The 18268-nt window shown below is 44.6% G+C and overlaps 10 protein-coding genes across 10 annotated transcripts, besides 49 other annotated features; all 10 read left to right on the top strand.

Moving 5' to 3' along the window:
* Positions 1 to 10: part of a sequence feature (A-rich) that runs on past the window's edge.
* Positions 1 to 11484: part of a sequence feature (heterozygous, Esmeraldo-like haplotype) that runs on past the window's edge.
* Positions 19 to 47: a microsatellite.
* Positions 183 to 273: a sequence feature (A-rich).
* Positions 294 to 324: a sequence feature (AT_rich).
* Positions 332 to 1309, top strand: Tc00.1047053506649.80 (RNA-binding protein, putative; the record flags this gene model as incomplete). Its single annotated transcript, XM_807544.1, has 1 exon — positions 332 to 1309. One exon carries the CDS (start codon positions 332 to 334, stop codon positions 1307 to 1309), a length of 978 nt encoding a protein of 325 aa, XP_812637.1.
* Positions 1391 to 1422: a microsatellite.
* Positions 1469 to 1547: a microsatellite.
* Positions 1587 to 1645: a microsatellite.
* Positions 1744 to 1818: a sequence feature (CT-rich).
* Positions 1894 to 1944: a microsatellite.
* Positions 1946 to 1975: a microsatellite.
* Positions 1977 to 2069: a sequence feature (T-rich).
* Positions 2266 to 2355: a microsatellite.
* Positions 2479 to 2522: a microsatellite.
* Positions 2812 to 2900: a sequence feature (A-rich).
* Positions 2958 to 3992, top strand: Tc00.1047053506649.70 (fructose-1,6-bisphosphatase, cytosolic, putative; the record flags this gene model as incomplete). Its single annotated transcript, XM_807543.1, has 1 exon — positions 2958 to 3992. One exon carries the CDS (start codon positions 2958 to 2960, stop codon positions 3990 to 3992), a length of 1035 nt encoding a protein of 344 aa, XP_812636.1.
* Positions 3997 to 4031: a sequence feature (AT_rich).
* Positions 4063 to 4097: a microsatellite.
* Positions 4122 to 4154: a sequence feature (T-rich).
* Positions 4182 to 4201: a microsatellite.
* Positions 4350 to 4435: a sequence feature (A-rich).
* Positions 4463 to 4491: a microsatellite.
* Positions 4601 to 4623: a sequence feature (AT_rich).
* Positions 4757 to 4783: a sequence feature (AT_rich).
* Positions 4845 to 4872: a microsatellite.
* Positions 4939 to 4962: a microsatellite.
* Positions 5020 to 5499, top strand: Tc00.1047053506649.64 (hypothetical protein, conserved; the record flags this gene model as incomplete). The annotated part of the gene is made up of 1 exon (XM_807548.1): positions 5020 to 5499. The coding sequence occupies one exon, from the start codon at positions 5020 to 5022 to the stop codon at positions 5497 to 5499; it is 480 nt and encodes a 159-aa protein (XP_812641.1).
* Positions 5714 to 6709, top strand: Tc00.1047053506649.60 (hypothetical protein, conserved; the record flags this gene model as incomplete). Its single annotated transcript, XM_807542.1, has 1 exon — positions 5714 to 6709. The coding sequence occupies one exon, from the start codon at positions 5714 to 5716 to the stop codon at positions 6707 to 6709; it is 996 nt and encodes a 331-aa protein (XP_812635.1).
* Positions 6947 to 6976: a microsatellite.
* On the top strand, positions 7087 to 7899 carry Tc00.1047053506649.50 (cytochrome c oxidase assembly factor, putative; the record flags this gene model as incomplete). Its single annotated transcript, XM_807541.1, has 1 exon — positions 7087 to 7899. The coding sequence occupies one exon, from the start codon at positions 7087 to 7089 to the stop codon at positions 7897 to 7899; it is 813 nt and encodes a 270-aa protein (XP_812634.1).
* Positions 7948 to 7973: a microsatellite.
* Positions 8036 to 8124: a sequence feature (A-rich).
* Positions 8161 to 8185: a microsatellite.
* On the top strand, positions 8227 to 9060 carry Tc00.1047053506649.40 (rho-like GTP binding protein, putative; the record flags this gene model as incomplete). The annotated part of the gene is made up of 1 exon (XM_807540.1): positions 8227 to 9060. The coding sequence occupies one exon, from the start codon at positions 8227 to 8229 to the stop codon at positions 9058 to 9060; it is 834 nt and encodes a 277-aa protein (XP_812633.1).
* Positions 9070 to 9116: a microsatellite.
* Positions 9219 to 9247: a sequence feature (AT_rich).
* Positions 9292 to 10824, top strand: Tc00.1047053506649.30 (hypothetical protein, conserved; the record flags this gene model as incomplete). Its single annotated transcript, XM_807539.1, has 1 exon — positions 9292 to 10824. The coding sequence occupies one exon, from the start codon at positions 9292 to 9294 to the stop codon at positions 10822 to 10824; it is 1533 nt and encodes a 510-aa protein (XP_812632.1).
* Positions 10899 to 10946: a microsatellite.
* Positions 10991 to 11036: a microsatellite.
* Positions 11485 to 14291: a sequence feature (haploid, Esmeraldo-like haplotype).
* Positions 11666 to 11705: a sequence feature (T-rich).
* Positions 11835 to 11871: a microsatellite.
* Positions 11949 to 11984: a microsatellite.
* Positions 12013 to 12083: a sequence feature (T-rich).
* On the top strand, positions 12153 to 14849 carry Tc00.1047053506649.20 (P-type H+-ATPase, putative; the record flags this gene model as incomplete). Its single annotated transcript, XM_807538.1, has 1 exon — positions 12153 to 14849. The coding sequence occupies one exon, from the start codon at positions 12153 to 12155 to the stop codon at positions 14847 to 14849; it is 2697 nt and encodes an 898-aa protein (XP_812631.1).
* Positions 14292 to 14536: a sequence feature (haploid, non-Esmeraldo-like haplotype).
* Positions 14537 to 18268: a sequence feature (heterozygous, Esmeraldo-like haplotype).
* Positions 14902 to 14928: a microsatellite.
* Positions 14929 to 14951: a microsatellite.
* Positions 15441 to 15461: a sequence feature (AT_rich).
* Positions 15755 to 15789: a microsatellite.
* Positions 15822 to 15851: a microsatellite.
* Positions 15903 to 16028: a sequence feature (T-rich).
* On the top strand, positions 16318 to 17511 carry Tc00.1047053506649.10 (uncharacterized protein; the record flags this gene model as incomplete). Its single annotated transcript, XM_807537.1, has 1 exon — positions 16318 to 17511. One exon carries the CDS (start codon positions 16318 to 16320, stop codon positions 17509 to 17511), a length of 1194 nt encoding a protein of 397 aa, XP_812630.1.
* Positions 17546 to 17580: a microsatellite.
* Positions 17638 to 17675: a sequence feature (CT-rich).
* Positions 17773 to 17811: a sequence feature (T-rich).
* Tc00.1047053506649.4 (hypothetical protein, conserved) lies at positions 17928 to 18268 on the top strand (the record flags this gene model as incomplete). The annotated part of the gene is made up of 1 exon (XM_807549.1): positions 17928 to 18268. A coding segment is annotated over one exon (341 nt), but the record flags the coding sequence as incomplete, so codon positions are not given.

The raw sequence follows: 18268 nt of genomic DNA, 5'->3' as shown, positions 1-18268 counted from the left end.
TACTGTTATTCCCTTCCACTCTCTCTCTCTTTCTCTCTCTCTATCTCATCAGTTAAGGGCTTACGCGGCAAAGGGACCCACGAAAAGCGGTGTTGTCATCAACAGCGTTCATCTGGGAAGCAATCCGATTTCAAGCAAATAATAATCTACACACCCAATAAATTTACGCACGAAAAAAAGGCTTTTTTCTTTCTTTCTTTCTTTCTTTTTTTTCTTTCAATTTTTTCTTTCTTTTTTTTTTTTTTTTTGGTTTTTTTTTTCTTTTTTTTTTTTGGTTTTCGCCGCACAGCCGGTATTTTTTTTATTTTTTATTATTATTATTTTCGTGTGGATGTACGGTCAGCAGTTTCCACAAAACAGCCTTTATGGCACCCCTAACATGATGTCATACCACGGTGTGATGCAACCACCGATATCTCCCCAGGGAACAGCTCCTGGCATGCTGTCAAACTACAATAACAACCCTAATCGTGGTGGATACGATGCCTCACAAGCCAACCGGAATATGGGACAACGCCAACCTCCGCGTCAGCGCAATAACGAAATTGGCGAGGTGAGCCGTGTTATTCATATGCGCAACATTACCCCCAACGTGACGCAGCTGAGCATTCAGAATCTTGTTCAGAACTTTGGAAATATTAAACACATTGTTATGCTTCGGCAGATGAACCAGGCACTTGTAGAGATGGAGTCCACTAAGAGCGCACAGCAGTTGGTGGACTTTTTCCGTCAAACAGGATATGCCGAAATTGATGGAAGACGTGTGTACATTCGCTACAGCAATCATCAGGAGCTTACTGCCACTCAACACACAAGCAAAACGCTACTGGTTTCCATGTTTAATACCCAGTATGATGTTTCTGCGGCAGCGCAGATTACACCCATGATTGTTTACCAAATATTTGGTAATTACGGTAGCGTGCAGAAAATTGTGGTTTTGCCCAAGAATGAGTCCAGTCAGCGCAATCATAACCGTGTTCAAGCCTTGGTGCAGTTTGACAGCAAGGTGACTGCAGAAAACGTGAAAAGTATCCTGCAAGGCCAGCCTGTGACAATTGGCGACACGGTCACGTTTACGCTTGACATTCAATTTTCACGCATGGATGACATCAAGACTAGCAATCCTGCCATATCGCTGGTGATTAACGAGGACGGTGTTCCCCAGCCTCCGCAACCACCGCAGCCGCCGATGGCACCACCGCCACCGCCACCGCCACCAGCGCCGCAGCAACAGCCGCACCCGTCCCCACAACAGCAGCAGGTGCAGGGAGGAAACATGTATCCTGTTATCCCACAGCAGTGGAGCTAAAATGGGGAGTAACACGCACGTGCACCTAAAAGTAAGTAAGTAGCCAACGCGCAGGAGGCAATTAAAGACACTTTGCAGATGAAAAAAGAAAAAAAAAGAAGAAAAAAAGAAAAGGACGCATTCTTTGGCAGTGGCAACGGCTCCAAGGAATGGGGAGAAAAAAACAAAAACAAAAAACAAACAAAAACACAAAAACACAAAAAAAACAAAAAACAAAAAAAATAAAACAGGAACGAAAGACGAGAGGGGAATAATTGAGATCGGTGTGAACAGGGAGAAAAAAAAACAAAAAAAGAAGAAAAAAAAAAGAAGAAAAAAAAAAGAAGAAAAAAAAAAGGATGCGTCAAGAGGGATTTAAAAAAGAAAAGAAAAGAGGAATTTTAGGTTCATTTGCTCGAAAAGAAAGGAGTAAAACAAACAAAACAAAAAAAAAGAGAGAAGTGAAGAGAAGAGAAGAAAAGGGGGGGAGGGGGGCGAAGAGAAAAAAGAGAGAAAAAAAAAAGGAAAGAACGGAGTAAAAGTGAGAGAAAACCGAAATGGAAGAGGGAGAGCGAGAGACGAGAAGAAAAACGAGAGGGGGGAGTATAAATACACATATGCATGCTTACATACACATATATATAAATATAAATATAAATTTATTTATTTATTTATTTATTTATATATCAAACAAAGAGAAAAGAAAAGGAAAAAAAGGAAAATAATAATGCAAGAAACATCCTCCGCACAAATGACAGGAAAAAAAGTAAAAGGAAAAGAAGGGGGGAGGGGAAGTCGCTGTGCGTGTTGTGTTGTGTTGCAGAGAAGAGAAACATTTAAATTAAAAAAGGAAAAGAAAAAAAGTCATTGACGAGGGGAATTCAAAGCGATTTACTGCAATTTAGAGCCGAATTGAAAAAAAATGGAAAAAAAAAAGGAATAAATAAATAATTTTGAGAGTTAACACATGCGGAGTGTTTTTTTTTTTTTTCCTTCTTCTTCTTCTTCTTGTTTTTTTTTTTTTTTTTTTTTTTTTTTCGGGTTTTTTTTTTTTTTTTTGGTTTTTTGCCCTGGCCCCAAATGTCAATCAAACATAATTGCACACAAGTGTTAAATGTTTTCTTTTTGTTTTTCCCCCCCCCCTTCTCTCATCTTTTTTGTTTGTTTGTTTGACACTTGTACGACACACTCCTCCCTTTTCCTTCCCTTTTCCTTCCCTTCCCTTCTCTCCCCTCTTTAACCCTCCCCCTCTCTCACCATCTCCTTGAGCTATTTAGAGTTAGCGAGCAATAAGAGACAATTATTGAAGCACATGTGCGCATATATATTACACACTCCTGCCCATTACTCCACATATTACATCTTACATATTACACACTACACACACATACATACGGAGTGTTTTATTTCTCTTTATTGAGAAACGCACACGAAGCGTTTGGACTTCATTGAATGATTTGACAATATTTTATGTATTAAGTTTCGTTCATTAATAACAAAATGAACTTTTGGTAACGTTCTAATTTTATTTTTTTATTTTTGTTTCTTCTTTTTTTTTAATTTATTTCCGTTTGTTTATTTCTTTCTTTCTTTTTTTTTTTTTTTTTCTCTTGTCCCTTCCCCTTCTTATCCCTTTGTTTAAGGTGAATTGCGTAAGCGACTTAAAAAAATGGAGCCAAGAGCCAATATTCCGGCAACTCTTGTGCAATTTCTTATGCACAGTCAACCTCGCAGCAGCCGGGGGGAGTTTACTCTACTCATGACGGCTATTCAGACTGCAGTAAAAGTGATTGAAAAACATATTCGTTCTGCAGGAATGCAGGGCCTTTTTGGATATCTTAGCGATCATTCCTCCAATGCGACAGGAGATACCCAAGCAAGGCTAGATGTAATAGCAAACAATGCCTTTAAGGCATACCTTATCTCTTCATCCAGTGTTTCTTTTTTAGGTAGTGAGGAAGAAGAGTCTCTTGTATTGGTAGAAGGAGAACGTCAGGGACATTACATTGTTTTTTTTGACCCACTTGATGGAAGCAGCAATATTGATGCAAACATATCCGTTGGTTCTATTTGGGGCATCTGGCGTATTTCGGATGAGAAGAAAATCACGACTATGGAGGAAGCCAACGAAGTCTTAAAGAAACTCTCAGGAAAATGTCTTGTATCGGCTGGATACGCCATGTACGGCACGGCTACAAATCTGGTATTAACTACCGGACACGGTGTGGATGGATTCACCTTGGACCCTACTATTGGTGAATTCATTCATACACATCCACATATTACACTTCCAGCGTCCCGTGCTATATACAGTGTTAATGAAGGAAACTTTTGTAATTGGGAGCCATGGTTTCAGAAGTATATGAATCACGTGAAGGCAGGATCTAAGTTATACACTGCACGTTATATAGGTTCAATGGTTGCAGATGTTCATCGAACATTACTTTATGGCGGTATTTTTTGTTATCCCAGCGATCTTAAACGACCAGAGGGGAAGATACGACTCTTGTATGAAGCTGCCCCATTGGCAATGCTTGTAGAGCAGGCTGGCGGTAAAGCGTCTACAGGCAAAGGACGTGTGCTTGATGTTATGCCAAAGAAACCTCACCAGCGTGTGGCTGTCTACATGGGGAGTAGAGAAGAAGTAAATTTATGCCTTTCATTCCAGAAGAGTGAGCAGAAGCAGTCAACCAGTAAACTTTAAATGCAAATTTTTTTATTTTTTATCTTTTTATTTTTTATTCTATTGGTGGAGGCATCGGCGGTCAACAACAAAAAAGAAGAAGAAGAAGAAGAAGAATAGGGAGAAATATGAGAAAAACGATAGTTTGGGAAGAAGAAAAAAAAAGAAAAAAAAAAAGGAAAAGGGAGGGGATTCCAAAGAAGAAGAAAAAACAACAACAACAACAACAAAAAAGGCAGTGCAAATTTGGGCTTCATCTTATATTTTATAATTACAAAATTCGAACTGAGATGTTGTGAGTGAAACAAAAGTAAAATAATAATCATAATAATAAAGAGCGACCGAACGAAGAAGACTGTGAATAGCAATAAAACCCCCTTTTCCCCCTCTTTTTTTTATTATTTTATTTATTTAAATTTTCGTTATTTTTATTCCTGTTATTTATTTTATTTATTTTTTTTTTTGCAGGAGATTGGTGTTGGTACAGTCCTTTTTTATTTTTATTTTTATTTTTATTTTTTTTGGTCATTATTACTATTACTGTTCCACTTGAAGGTGAGGGGTGTTTGTTTGCCGTTTCTTTCCGGTCTTTTTTTCTTTTTTTTTTTTTTGTGAGTGTGATCCACTCCTTTTATAAAAAAAAAAAAAAAAAGAAAGACGGGGAAGAAACTCTGCGTTGAATGCCCCAATTGAGAGGCCGGCTGCATGATTGTCTGTGTGTAGTCCTACTTGTGTGTGTGTGTGTGTGTCTCTGTGGGGGAGGGGGGGGGGGGGCTCCAGGAAGGATTAATTAATTATATATAATTATATATCCAATGACTGTTTGCATATATATATAGGGACTTACATATTGGCGTGTGTATGAGGAGGAGGAAAAAAAAAAAAAAAAAAAAAAAAGAAAGATTCTCCACATGAAACGGTTGCGGTTTGATTTCTGAGAGTGTGGTGGGAAATGCCGCCAGCACACATTATTATTATTATTATTATTATTTTGCTTTTGTTTTGTTTTGTAGGTTACATCTTCCTTTTTTATATGACTTTTTAAAGAATGGCTTCGATAGGACGGAGGCGTTTCATCAGCCCCTTTACTCGAGTTAAGGCATGGTGGTTGGGTATTGGAGATGCTGAGTTGCTTGCACGGTACGGCGAGCGGGGGATTTTCCGTACAATTTGGATGGAGTGGCGTGGCACTCTTATTTGTTTGGCGTGTTCGGCCGTCGTTATAATCAATCATGCGCAATCAAACAACGCCAATGAGATTTTAGACAATATTGAACTTAATCGTCAACGGTATTACAAACGAGATTTTACACCAGAATACGTACGGAATGCCCCGCAGGCGGTGTATGATGGCCCAAAGGGATATGTTTATCGAGATGAGGCATCCGGCTTGATGCTGAACGCCGATCACAAATGGGTGTCAGACTTGTCACGTGAGGAGCGGCGTGGGCGAATTGAGGCGGCGGATGTGACCCCGGAAATGGTTGAGGCGGCGAAAAAACTACTGCGTAGTTCACAATATGAGTGAATGTGTGTGCATTCAAGTGCGAGTGAAGGAGCGGACGTGACAGACCACGGTCGTGTTTTGTCTCACACGACAATGCGAGTCAATACTGTTATTTATTTCATTTTATTTTTATTTTGTGTGTTTATCGATCTTTGTTTTGTGTCACATTTACGTTGTTTGACTGTTTTCAAAACCGCCTCTGAAAGGTGCAAAGGGTTGCAGTTTGTAGGGGAGAATGAACCCTGCGGAGGGATGTGGAGCCCAGGCCGTATATCCTGCCCAGGTGGGATCCGGTGTGGGTGCCCTTCAGTGTGAGGAACGCAAGGCAACGCAGTTAGGGTGGAATTTGGGAGAAGAGAAGACAGTAAGACAACTTTTGCCCGGTACAACTGTCATGCTTGGCACCACCAAGCCTATCGCCGGACACCATTCTCCGCTGCGGCCTGAACAGGGCGGATCACCTTCTACAAAAACGGCAGAGCAAAGTGGCGCGTGCAGGCCTTTAAAAACACCCGACCCTAAGCAGGCACCAAACATGACCGTAAACCCTGCGCCGGTTGAGGCAAGACGCAATGATGTAAAAAGTCGTAGGGAGTTTAGGCTGCGCATTGCGAGCAAAAAAAGGCCAGAAGTACATGGAACTACGGCGAATGACGATGAGAGTCTTCTGCGGACACCGAAGGAAGAAAGAGGTTCATGCAAGAATGAACATGATTTAAGGCGTGGATGTTCCGATGAAACTGACGATGCAGGGCCAATACCCACAACAAGTAGTTTTCATGATCACCAAAGGAGCTCGTCTAGTCGCACGGATGGAAGTGATGAAGGCATTCCCCACTATCAGCTTCCTTCCGTTGAGGAGAGGCTCCGTGCCATACGGGAGGAACGAAGCCAACGCCTGGAAAAGATGCAGGAGAATCTTGCAAAGGAGAAAGCAGGGACCGTTGCGCCGCGACCAAAAACACTCAAAAGAGTTAACCAAGGTCGATTCAAAGCCATCGTGGGGCGCCCAGCTTCAACTGCCAGTGGTGCCACGGCGTCACTTTTGATTCGGGACCGTTCGGTTGATCACCCTCAAACGGAATCCCCCAAGATGAAGCGGGAGCCATTGATTGACTGTGATGTATTGTCAGCCCCATGTTTGACACGTGTTTCCCCTGTTGTAGCTCAACAAACAGAGGAGGAGCCAATAACCCCTTTAGAGATTGAAAAGGATGATCATATGGCTTAGATTTTATCCCTTTCACTCTCGTTATATACATTTATATTGTTATTGGCAATATTTGCATATTGCCGAGGAGGGGGTTGAAAAGAGCCTAATATAAGGACGCATTTCTCTATTACATGTGAATAATAGTTGCTCTTCCCTTATGTTCTTTTTTTTTTTTTTTTTCCTTCTTCTTTAATTTGACCTGCTTTTCCTTCTTGTGGAAATATGCTCTCCGTTATAATGGTACGGAACAGGAATATAAATAAATAAATAAATAAATAAATAAATGTATTTTTGGGGTGCTGTTTGAATTACTTTTTTTTTTTTGTTTTTTCTTCTTTTATATCTAAATAAAAGGGTGAAACGTTTTTCTTTTTGATTTGGTGCTGTATCATCAAATGCGACGTGCACTGGGGCGTTTGCCCGGTCACGTCTTCCGTCGACCGCTGATGGCGGCGAGTATGAAATGCACGTTTCGGCCGTTCCGATCTCAGGCCGCGGTGGCCGTTGACGCCGAACAAGAGGAGATTGAGAAGGACAAGGCAGCCTTGCGAAAGTACTCGATGCTGGCGGCCCTTGCCGTCCTCTCCGCCGGCACTCTTTGGTACGGGTCGAGACAGGCAAAAAAGCGTTACTTTGGCTCAGCGGGCAGTGCGCGGGTAAACGTCGAGACGCGCGGTCGACCGGCACTGGGGGGACCTTTTGTTCTCGTGAAGACAGATGGAGAGCCTGTCACACAAGCAGAGTTTTTGGGTTCGTGGACGTTTTTTTACTTTGGCTTCACGCACTGCCCGGAGATTTGTCCGGTGGAGTTAAACCGCATGTCAAAAGTGGTGGATGCTGTGCGGGCGCGACGGCCCAAAGACCGTATTCTCCCGCTTTTCGTTTCGTGCGACCCGCGGCGGGATTCGCTGGAGGCCATCGCGGAGTATATTTCCGCCTTCCACCCGGACTTTGTTGGGCTCGTGGGGACGCCGAAACAAGTGAACGATGCCTGCAAGTCGTATCGCATTTACTACTCCTTGCCCAGTGCTGAGGCGGCGGAGACAAACGACTATCTGATTGACCACAGCATCGCCATTTTCCTTTTTGATCCAAAGGGGCGATTTGTGGACTTTTTTGGGAACCGTTACGATGAATCAGAGATCACGGAACGCGTACTGCATTACATGGAGCAGCTAGAGCGAGATCCGGAGTGGACAAACTGGTGACAACCACACGTATGTCAACTGAGTGGATACAACAACAGGAAGAAAGACAACAAACAAACAAACAAACAAACAAAGTCTACATGCCTGTTATTTTTTAATTTACATGTTTTTTGTGGTGTTTCAAAGGGTGTGAATGTTTTTTTTTTTTTTTTATTTTTTTGTTTCCTATATTCACCCATTTTCTTTTTTGTTGGGGTTTTGTTTTTTGTTTCTTTTTTTTTTTTTACCACGGGATTATGTAAAGCCGCACCACGCATATTGTTTTGTTTTTGTTTTTGTCTTTATTCAGCGATTTTCTCCCTGCGGTGCGGTTTTTGCTCAGTCACAATGGAGGAGACACTGCACTGCAAAGTAATTCTGCTTGGGGACGGCAAGGTGGGAAAAACGTGCTTGCAGTATAGCTTTGCGAATGGACTGGAGTACCTGGCGGGGTACCGGGAATATCAAAAGACAGCCATAGAGAACTACGAGTTGCTGCTTCCCATCAATGACAGCAATGAAGGGGTTGGCGGTTCGCGTATCGTGCGATTAGGACTTTGGGATACCGCTGGACAGGAGGAATTTGATGAGCTCCGTCGCATGTGCTACACCAGCACCGTGGCACCTGTTGCTCAAGCCGGGGACGGCAATGCAAGTGCTGCCGCCGGCAATCCAAAGCCCCCCTCATCTCCATCGCCCTGTGACGTCTCGGTATTTATTTTGTGCTTTGCGTGGGATGACCCACACAGCCTGACAAACGTGCAGATGCGTTGGTACCGCGAGATTCGTCGAGTGGAACAGGATGTGGCATTTCTAAGAAATGGCGGCCATTACAGGCCTTTTAATGTGCTGCTTTGTGGCACCAAGTTTGACTTGAGGGTCGATGCGGACCAACGGGGCATCACGGAGGGAATGGTGACACGGGAGCAGGCATACACTGTGCAGAAGAGCATCAAGGCAGACGCGTTGGTAACATGCAGCTCCAAGACGGGCTTTGGTGTGCGAGACGTGTTCCACACAGCCATGCTGTTGTGGCTCCAGAGACAGCCACAGTACGCGAGAGAGTTGACACCTAATTTTCTGGAAGCTTTGCCGATAGATGGTGATTGCGACAATGATAATGGCGTTGTCGACACGTCCAATAGGCAATCCATCGAAAGACAGAGCTGTCAACTTTTCTGATTTTGCTTGAAGAAAAAAAAAGAAAAAAAAAAAAAAAGAAAAAGAAAAAGAAGAAATTCCGTGTTTTTGCGTGCGTTTTTGACCGTCATTCCTGTTTTATTGGGTACATTGAGGGGTCGGTGTCCGGTGACGGGATGAGGCCGCTTTTTTAGTGCTTCAATTTTATTTTATTTTTTATTATATATTTCCGCCTTTTCATTTCAAGGGGGAGGCAGGCACTTGGATAGAAACATGGCAACACTCTCAGTCGCCCGCAAGGATGATATCGCCGACCCACGCCAATTTGGCATCTCCACCGACGATACCGCCATTTATTTAGAGGATTCTGTCGACGAGCCCACCGCCCGATGCATCAGCTCGGCTCCGTCGGTGGTGGCCATTCTTTCCCCGCAGCGTCTGCCTGCAAACGGTGGCCACGCTGTTGACATTACAGAATACGACAGCAATAGCATTGGAAGAGGTTGTAGCGCCAAGGCCGATCGGGGGCTTCCTCTTTCTGACTTGACAAACAGTGGCACGGCTCGCCTATCATTTTCGAAGTCACCTACACCACGACGCTCCCTGTCATTGGTGCCGCACAGGTACGCCTCCTCCCGCACGCTGAGTTTCTCAGAGCAACGACAATCGCATCACCATCACGGCCACCATCATCATTCAAATCACGACGGCACCGTCTCTGTGGGGCGGTGTGTAGATGCAGCTCACCACGAGGAACGCATGGTTCCTCTTGCCGAGTATGAAAAGCTTCAGCGGGAACGCAACCGTTACGAAAAGATGTACGAACATCAAAAGGCTCTCTATGAAGACATGGCACAAAAACAAACCGAGACGTATCAGGAACTGCAGAAGAAAATTATTGAAGTTGTTGCCCTCTCCACGCGAAACGAGGAAAATAAACGATTTATTCGACAGTTGAAACGTGATATGGTTGACAACCGAACACGTGTCATTGACATTCAGAACCGTGCCCTGGAGGAGACGAAGCAGGAAAAAACCGCCCGGGAGCAGTACCAAAGACAGTTACACGAGTACGAGGAGAAATATACCCTTCTTATTGAAAAGCAGGAGACAAAGTTGTCAAGTCTGGAGAGTTTACTGAAGGACGTTACGTGTATGAGAGGAGAATGCGACCGGATTCAGGTGTCGCAGCTCGACTCCCTTTTAAAGGCCGCATACTCGAAAAATACCGCCCTCTTTGGTGACTTGTTGCGTCAGGGACGCCAAATTGACCTACTTTTTGAAAATAAAGCATCGCTGGAGAAGCAATTGGAACAGTTGCGCCGTGAGAAACGTGAAATAGAGGCGAAATGGGCAGAGGAGCGGCGGCGGATGGCGACGGAAACGGAGCGCTACAGCGTACAGCTGACGGAGCAGCAACGCTCCATCCTGGAACTACGACAGATGTTGATACGCACCCTTGGGTCCGAGACACTCGCGCAGGGGGATGAGCGCGACGTTGACGACACCAACGAGAATGACAGCAGCAGTTATTCCTCTGGCTGTAGCTCACGGGATCTTGAAGAGAATGAAGAGGAGGAAGAGAGCGAGGGCGAGGACGACGATGACGGCGACAATTTGAAGGAAAACTTGGATGCGACAGTGGCCTCGCCACCGGTCTTGCCAGATGTGGATGCGAAGAAAGATTCGCCGCGGCCGCCTTTGCCACACGTCGAGCGGCCACTGGAGCGTCGGGCGACGGATTTGGCGACGCTCTCCGCGCAGATTCAGGCGAAGTTGAGGTCCCTTCCGGGAGGACAGGTTTGAGGGCGAATTAACAGCGAGGAAGAAGAGAAAAAGGAGGAACAGGAGGGTGAGAAAAGAAGACCAACCAACCAACCAAAAACAAAAAAACAAAAAAACAAAACAAAAAACAAAAAAAAAAAAAACGAATATATTCACGGATGGTAATACGAAGAAAAAAAAAAAAAAGAACGGCAACAAAGCAACAAAAACAACAACAACAACAACAACAACAAGAGAGGTGGAGGCAGCAGCAGCCGTGGTTGTGTTGGCAGGGAGGTGGTTTCACCGTTGCCTTCAACTCTGCTGCCTTGTCCTATATCTTTCCAATGGATCAATTAGATGCTTAGATAAATAGAGAGGAGACCTGCATTTATTTACAACGGGGGATTTGAATGAGTCCCCAGTTATTATTATTATTTTTTGCTTCCCGTTTCTCTTTTTTTTTCTTTTTTTTGGCGTTTGTGTGTGTATTTGGTTGTAATTATTTTGTTTTTGTCGAAGGCGCGAGAGGATTCTGCGATGTGTTGTTGTTGTTGCTGCCATTATAATTTAGACGGAAGAAAAAAAAAAAAAAAAATGGCTGCCTGTAATAAAATGTGCGTTTTTTTTTTCTTTTTATGTGTTTGTATCATCATTCAATCCGTGTCTACATGCGTCTTTTTTGTGTGCTTGTTTTCTTTTTCCTTTGAGTGTGTGTGTGTGTGTGTGGGGCTGTTTGGCGTGGTGTGGCGTGACGCGTCACCCCTCTGCACATCTTTGGCGGATATGCGTTCTCTCTTTTCGTATGTACACGGTACACGTTGAAAAGTGAGGAAAATAAACGGTAAATATATACGCATATATATATATATATGGAGAAGGCAAAGAAAAGACAAGAAAAAAAAAATAAAATGAAAAAAGAAGGAGGGGTGGCTTGGAATGAAGGTTGCCAGTCTTTTATTGGCCGAATTACTGTGGTAACGATGTTTATTCCCCTCTTCCTCGTTGGTCTACGTGCTCACCCACATGTATGCATGTACATATGGGCATCTACACACACACACACACACACACACACACACACACACAATTGGCTATGCATGTGTGCACATGTATGTGTATTACACATAATTCTTTGGATATAAATAAATATATTTTGTTGTTGCTTTTTTTCTTTTTTTTTTTTTTTTCTTTTGTTCTTTATGAAACCTGCCTTTGCGCAAAGCCAAAAAAAACAAAAACAAAAAAACAAAAACAAAACAACAACAGAGAAACAGAGAAACAGAAAAACAAAGCAAAAAGAACAGGCAACAAGACGTTGTTCAGAATTAGCGTAGGTAAAGAGGGAAAGGAGGCTGTGTATTTTAGGCATGTCGAAGGAGTTGGCGAATATGATGCAGCAAGAGGAGGAAGAGGACGTTCCTTTGCTGCCACCATCAAAGGGACTGGCGTCGGCGGAGGCGGATCGGCTTCTTGATCATCATGGACGCAATGAACTCCCACACAAGACAACACCTGGGTGGCTTATTTTTGCACGTTGTCTGTGGGGTCCGATGCCAATGGCCATTTGGATTGCTGTTATCATAGAGTTTTCTCTCAAGAATTTTACCGATGGCAGTATTCTTCTCTTCATTCAGTTTGCTAATGCTACAATAGGCTGGTACGAAACCACCAAAGCCGGTGATGCGGTCGCGGCACTTCGCAACTCATTGAAGCCACTCGCAACGGTGATGCGTGATGGAATGTGGCAGAACATTGATGCAGCGCTTGTGGTGCCGGGCGATCTGGTGAAACTTGCCGCGGGTTCGGCGGTACCCGCCGATTGCACCATTAATGAAGGAACAATTGACGTGGATGAGGCGGCGCTAACGGGCGAGTCTCTTCCGGTGACGATGGGGGTGGACCAAATGCCAAAGATGGGCTCCACTGTGGTGCGAGGGGAGGTGGATGGCACAGTGCAGTTTACGGGTCAAAAAACATTTTTTGGTAAGACGGCGTTGCTTTTACAGTCTGTTGAAGCCGATCTTGGTAACATTCACTACGTACTGGTGCGTGTCATGTTTGTCTTGACATCTCTTTCGCTTGGATTGTGCATTATTTGCTTTGGTTACCTTATGGGGCATTACAAGATGAACTTTCGCGATTCCCTGGAGTTTACCGTTGTGTTGCTTGTGGTATCTATTCCCATTGCTATTGAAATTGTCGTCACGACAACTCTCGCACTGGGCTCAAAGGAGCTGTCCAAGAAGAAGGTGATTGTTACCCGCCTCTCCTCAATTGAAATGATGGCGGCAGTCAATATGCTTTGCTCTGACAAGACTGGGACTTTGACACTGAACAAGATGGAGATTCAGGAACAATGTCATGTTTTCAGTAAGGAATACAACCGTGAAAGTGTACTCGTCTTGGCTGCCCTTGCTGCCAAATGGCGTGAACCGCCACGTGATGCGCTTGATAAGATGGTGCTAGGCGTGGCTGACCTGGATGAGTGTGACAAGTACACTCAGCTTGAGTTTGTTCCTTTTGACCCACGTATTAAGCGCACAGAAGCGACCCTTCGGGGTCCTGATGGTCTCGTTTTCAAAGTGACTAAGGGTGCACCAAACGTTGTTCTGCAGCTGGTGCACAATCGTGACGAAATTAAGGCTCAAGTGGAGGGTATCATTGAGGACTTGGGTCGACGTGGCATCCGTTGTCTCACAGTTGCACGCACCAAGGAGGACCAGCAATGGCATATGGCAGGCATTCTGACCTTTCTGGATCCCCCACGCCCTGACACAAAGGAGACAATTCGCCGCAGCAGAGAATACGGAGTGGATGTGAAAATGATCACTGGCGATCATCAACTCATTGCGAAGGAGATGGCCCGCATGCTTAATATGGATACAAATATCTTAACCGCCGAGGGGCTTCCAAAGTTTCCTGCCACTGGAGATCCAAAGGACATTCCATCGACACTCGGTGATTCACATGGTGACATGATGTTGGCTTGCGGAGGTTTTGCTCATGTTTATCCGGAGCATAAGTACCTGATTGTAGAAACGCTACGACAACGGGGATATACGGTCGCAATGACAGGGGATGGGGTAAATGACGCCCCCGCACTGAAACGTTCTGACGTGGGCGTTGCTGTGGATGGTGCCACTGACGCCGCACGAGCTGCATCAGACATGGTGTTGACGGAACCAGGTCTAAGTGTTGTTGTGGACGCGATGCTCATTGCCCGTGGTGTTTTTCAACGCATGCTATCTTTCCTTACTTATCGTATTTCAGCAACCCTACAGCTTGTGTTCTTTTTTTTCATTGGCGTCTTTGCCCTTCCGTGCCAGGACTACGGCATTGACGATCCGGACTTCCGTTTCTTTCGCATACCGGTGTTGTTGTTTATGCTTATTACATTGCTTAATGATGGGACCTTGATGACGATTGGATACGATAATGTTGTGCCCGAGCAACGTCCTTTACGGTGGAATCTACCTGTTGTGTTTACCATTGCTTCTGTGCTTGCTGGTGTGGCGTGCGTATCGTCCTTGTTGTTGCTTTGGATGGCACTTGACTCTCACGACACCTCGTCGTGGTTTTACAATCTCGGTATTCCACCCGTGTCAGAAGGCCAGATTGTGACGATGTTGTACCTAAAGGTTTCCATCTCCGACTTTTTGACGCTTTTTTCCTCTCGCACTGGCCCCAACTGGTTCTGGTCGTTCAGGCCCAGCCTTGTCCTTCTTCTTGGCGCCGTCGTTTCACTGGCAACTTCTTCTTGCGTTGCTTCCTTCTGGCCTGACAGGAAAATGGACAACATCACAGTCATTGGTCTTTCACATGGTGATGGCACAGCGCACCGTCTGCTGCCACTCTGGGTATGGATTTGGTGCATTGGCTGGTGGTTTATACAGGAAATTGTAAAGGTGCTGGCATGCAAAGTACTGGAGAGATTTGACATATTTAGCTACCGCACAATATCGGAAGGTAAATGGCAGCCATCTTCGAAGAAGAGATGGCGGCGTCGTTCTCGTGGAATGAGTCTGGGTGCCACTGACAATGTTGAGCAGCCGCTTCTGTCGTAAGGAATGTATAGCAATGGTGAGTAATGAGAAGAACAGGGACAGAAAAGTAAGTTTATTATTATTATTATTATTACTATTAAAAAAAAAAAAAAAAAAAAGAAACGGAAGCCCTTATAGAAGCAGACAAGAAAAAAAAAAAATTAGGAGATATATCGCGTTTATTTGCGTGTGTGTTTTGTTTTTGCGTGTGTGTTTACTCGTATAAGCGAAGGCAGGTGGAGGGCGATGCTCCCTGTTTTGCGCCTGCGATAAAGGGAGGAGGAGGGGGAGAGAAAGAGGATGAAACTATTTGTGTGGCTGTTTATCTCCACTCACTTGCTACTTTTATATCCTACGAAGTTCAGTTTATGAGGTGGGGTGGGAGAAAAAAAAAAAAAAGGGGCAAGTTGGAAATTGGCACGTTGACATTTGTACATCGCAATGAATTATTTACAGAAAAGGGGGAGTGAAGAGGGAGTGTGGGCGATTTGGAGTTATTTGTGGTCGTGAGGATAAAAAAACACAAAAAAACACAAAAAACAAAAAAACGGAGGGATGTAATTACGCGACTGGAATATCGGCTTAGAAGTTTAACCGTGCACATATTTCACCTTTATTTTTATTTTTAATTTTCATGTTTCTTCTTCATTCCCCACGTTCTTCACTGCTACTTGAGGGCATGTTCTTTACGCTTGCAGCATCTCTCAGGGTACATATATATGTGTGTGCCCTTGTCATTTGTTTGTTTTTCTTTTCTCCTTTTCGGGGTTATGAGTTCACTTAAAAGGAGGAGGAGTAGGAGGGAGGGAAAACAAACAAAAAAGAAAAGAATTTAAACGCAGCCGATGATGAGAATTTGACCGCGAGTGTTTTTTTTTTTTTTTTTTGTTGCATAAAACGATCGGTTGCCCCCCACAGCCTGCATATATTTATTTATATTTATTTATTTATTTATTTATTTTTAGTCATACGCACGTGTGGTATTTTTGGTTTAAAAAAAAAGAAAAAAAAGAAAAAAGAAAAGGATGCGTGGGGACATGTCTTGGGGGGGGGGGGGAGAATATAGCGAAGGGGAAAAAAAAAACAACAACAACAAAAAAAAACAGTCACAGGAAAAAAGAGGAGCGGAGAAGAAGAAAAAAGGGAATGAAAGAAACGAAGTGATCGGCAAGTGAAATGAAGTTGAAAAAAAAAAAAAAAGGGAGGGAGGGGGGAAGGGGGGCGGGTATGAGATCTGGAGGTGTCTTCTCCCCAAAGCCCACATACTTAAAAAAAAACAAAGAAAGAAATGCGATATTTATATGTTTCTTGAATTTGTTTTTTTCTCTACTGTTTACTCTTGTGTCTTGGAAAGTACGCACATGCCCCCTTTCTGTTTGAAGGACTTTAGGTGCGAAATTTTTTTTTCTCTTTCTTTTATTTATTGTTTGATGTCTTTTCTAACTTTTATACACACAAACCCAAAAACAAAAACAAAAAAAAGTTGGCAATGGCGTCAATGAAATACGGAGAAGTTGCTTTGAACTCTGCATTTAGAGAAGCTTGCCAACATGGCGATCTACCGGCGGTGAAGGATTATGTTTCTCGTGGGTGTGACTTGGAGAGTGCCTCCAGCGATGGCTGCACTGGTCTGTGGTTGGCCGCGGAGGCTGGTCACACAGAAGTGGTGGATTTTTTGTGTTCAATAGGGGTCAATACGAACGTTGCAAGGTCTCCTGGTGGTGCCACGGCGCTGTTTTTGGCGTCGCAGAACGGCCACATCGCCGTGGCGCGACTGCTGCTTCAATTTGGCGCCGATCCGAATGCTTGCAGAGAAACTGGTGCTACGCCCATCTTTATCGCGGCGCAGCAGGGACACCTTGAAATGATACAGCTGCTTATTCATAGTGGGGGAACTCCCACAACTCCAAATCATCAGGGTGTGTCACCCATCATGGTGGCGGCCCATCAAGGGCACGTTGGTTGCGTTCAGTTGCTCCTAGAGAAGGGGTGTGATCCATACGAAGTGGCGATGGGGCGAAATACAATAGAGTGGGCTGAAGCAAGTGGTCATGGGAAGGAGATTGCCCAGGCGGTGATGCAGGGGGCAGTTACCCAGCTGTCCGTAGAGAAACAGGAGGACATTGTCTCACCGTCTGCCACTGGCGGTACCGGGAGTAATGAGGGTGGACGGAGGAGGGAGCAAGGCGATGGAATTTCTTCCCGTCCAGAGCTTATGCGGCCAGAAACGGGAGGGACAGAAGGAAGGCAGCAAGATGTTTCTGTCGTTTCTTTTTCCATGATCAACTCAGTGAGTTCTTATGAGCCGCAGTACCTGTTGCGTGGGCGCCACACCGCAGGGCCGTTGAGTACCGTGCCTCAGGGCACCGCCAGAGAAGCAGGTAAAAGTGAACGGGGAAGGAGTAAGGCGTCCGATTTATATTCCCATGATGGGTTTACATTCAGAACTTCGGCGAGTCGGCAAAAGGTGTTGATGAAGCGTGAGAATGAAGCAAATGCGTCTTTCATGGCGATGCAGCGATCGATGTTTCAGAAGCATCATGCCCGGCTGGTTGTTGGGGAGCCGCGGCCAATAGACGTGCAAGAGACCCAGGCAAGGTGGGATATATGGAAGCGAACTCTCTACGAACAAATACGGCAATTGGAACGGTCTGGTAAGACCTCTTCGGGGGATTTTCTTTAGGGCTCCGAAGAGGTGTCATAACGCCGTCTTTCCATTTTTTTTTTTTTTTTTTTTTTTTTCACTTTTTTTGGAGTTGCCAAAATATTATGGATTCAGCTGACGCCGTTGAACCAATACGAGACGAGCAGAGAGAGAGAGAGAGAGACGGAGATGGAGGGAGGGAGTGGACCCACTTTCTTTTTCTCTGTGCGTAGTTGGAATACATGCGTGTGTAATAATGCTTTTTTTTTTCTTTTTTCCTTTTTTAAACGGTGAAGAGGGAAAAAAGAAAAAGAAAAAAAAAAAAAAGAGAGAAAGAAAGAGTAGCTGGGCTTCAGTCCATCTCCCACCCAACACGGGTAGGACCCAGTAGACATCAAAAGCAACGCCAAAGGCTACGTTTATTTTAGAGATATAGCTGATATACGGGGATCATCATGTCCCGGGGGAATGCTAAGAGCAGCGCCCTTCAGCAGCAGGCAAAGACAGAACGTATCGTTCGACTTGAGGTGCAGCGCCGGCACGCAAAGGGAACACTCCGCGTTATTGATGCCATGATTCGTGATGTGGACGACCAGCTGCTTTATGTCGCTCAGTTCAAGAAGGAGTGGCTGCAGCACCGCAAGGAACTGGAGGCGGCACGGCAGGAGCTTTTAGCTGAGGAACTTACAAGGAGGCAGCAGTTTGAGAAGCATTGTTTGCATACACTGCATCAGCTCGCGTGTGGGAAAAATACGAATTTGAGGGCAAAAATTCTTGCAACCAAACGGGGGAGTGA

Source organism: Trypanosoma cruzi, genomic scaffold, assembly GCF_000209065.1.
Source record: "Trypanosoma cruzi strain CL Brener 1047053516685 genomic scaffold, whole genome shotgun sequence".
NCBI classification, from domain to species: domain Eukaryota; phylum Euglenozoa; class Kinetoplastea; order Trypanosomatida; family Trypanosomatidae; genus Trypanosoma; species Trypanosoma cruzi.
This window is presented reverse-complemented; position numbering and strand designations above follow the sequence as displayed.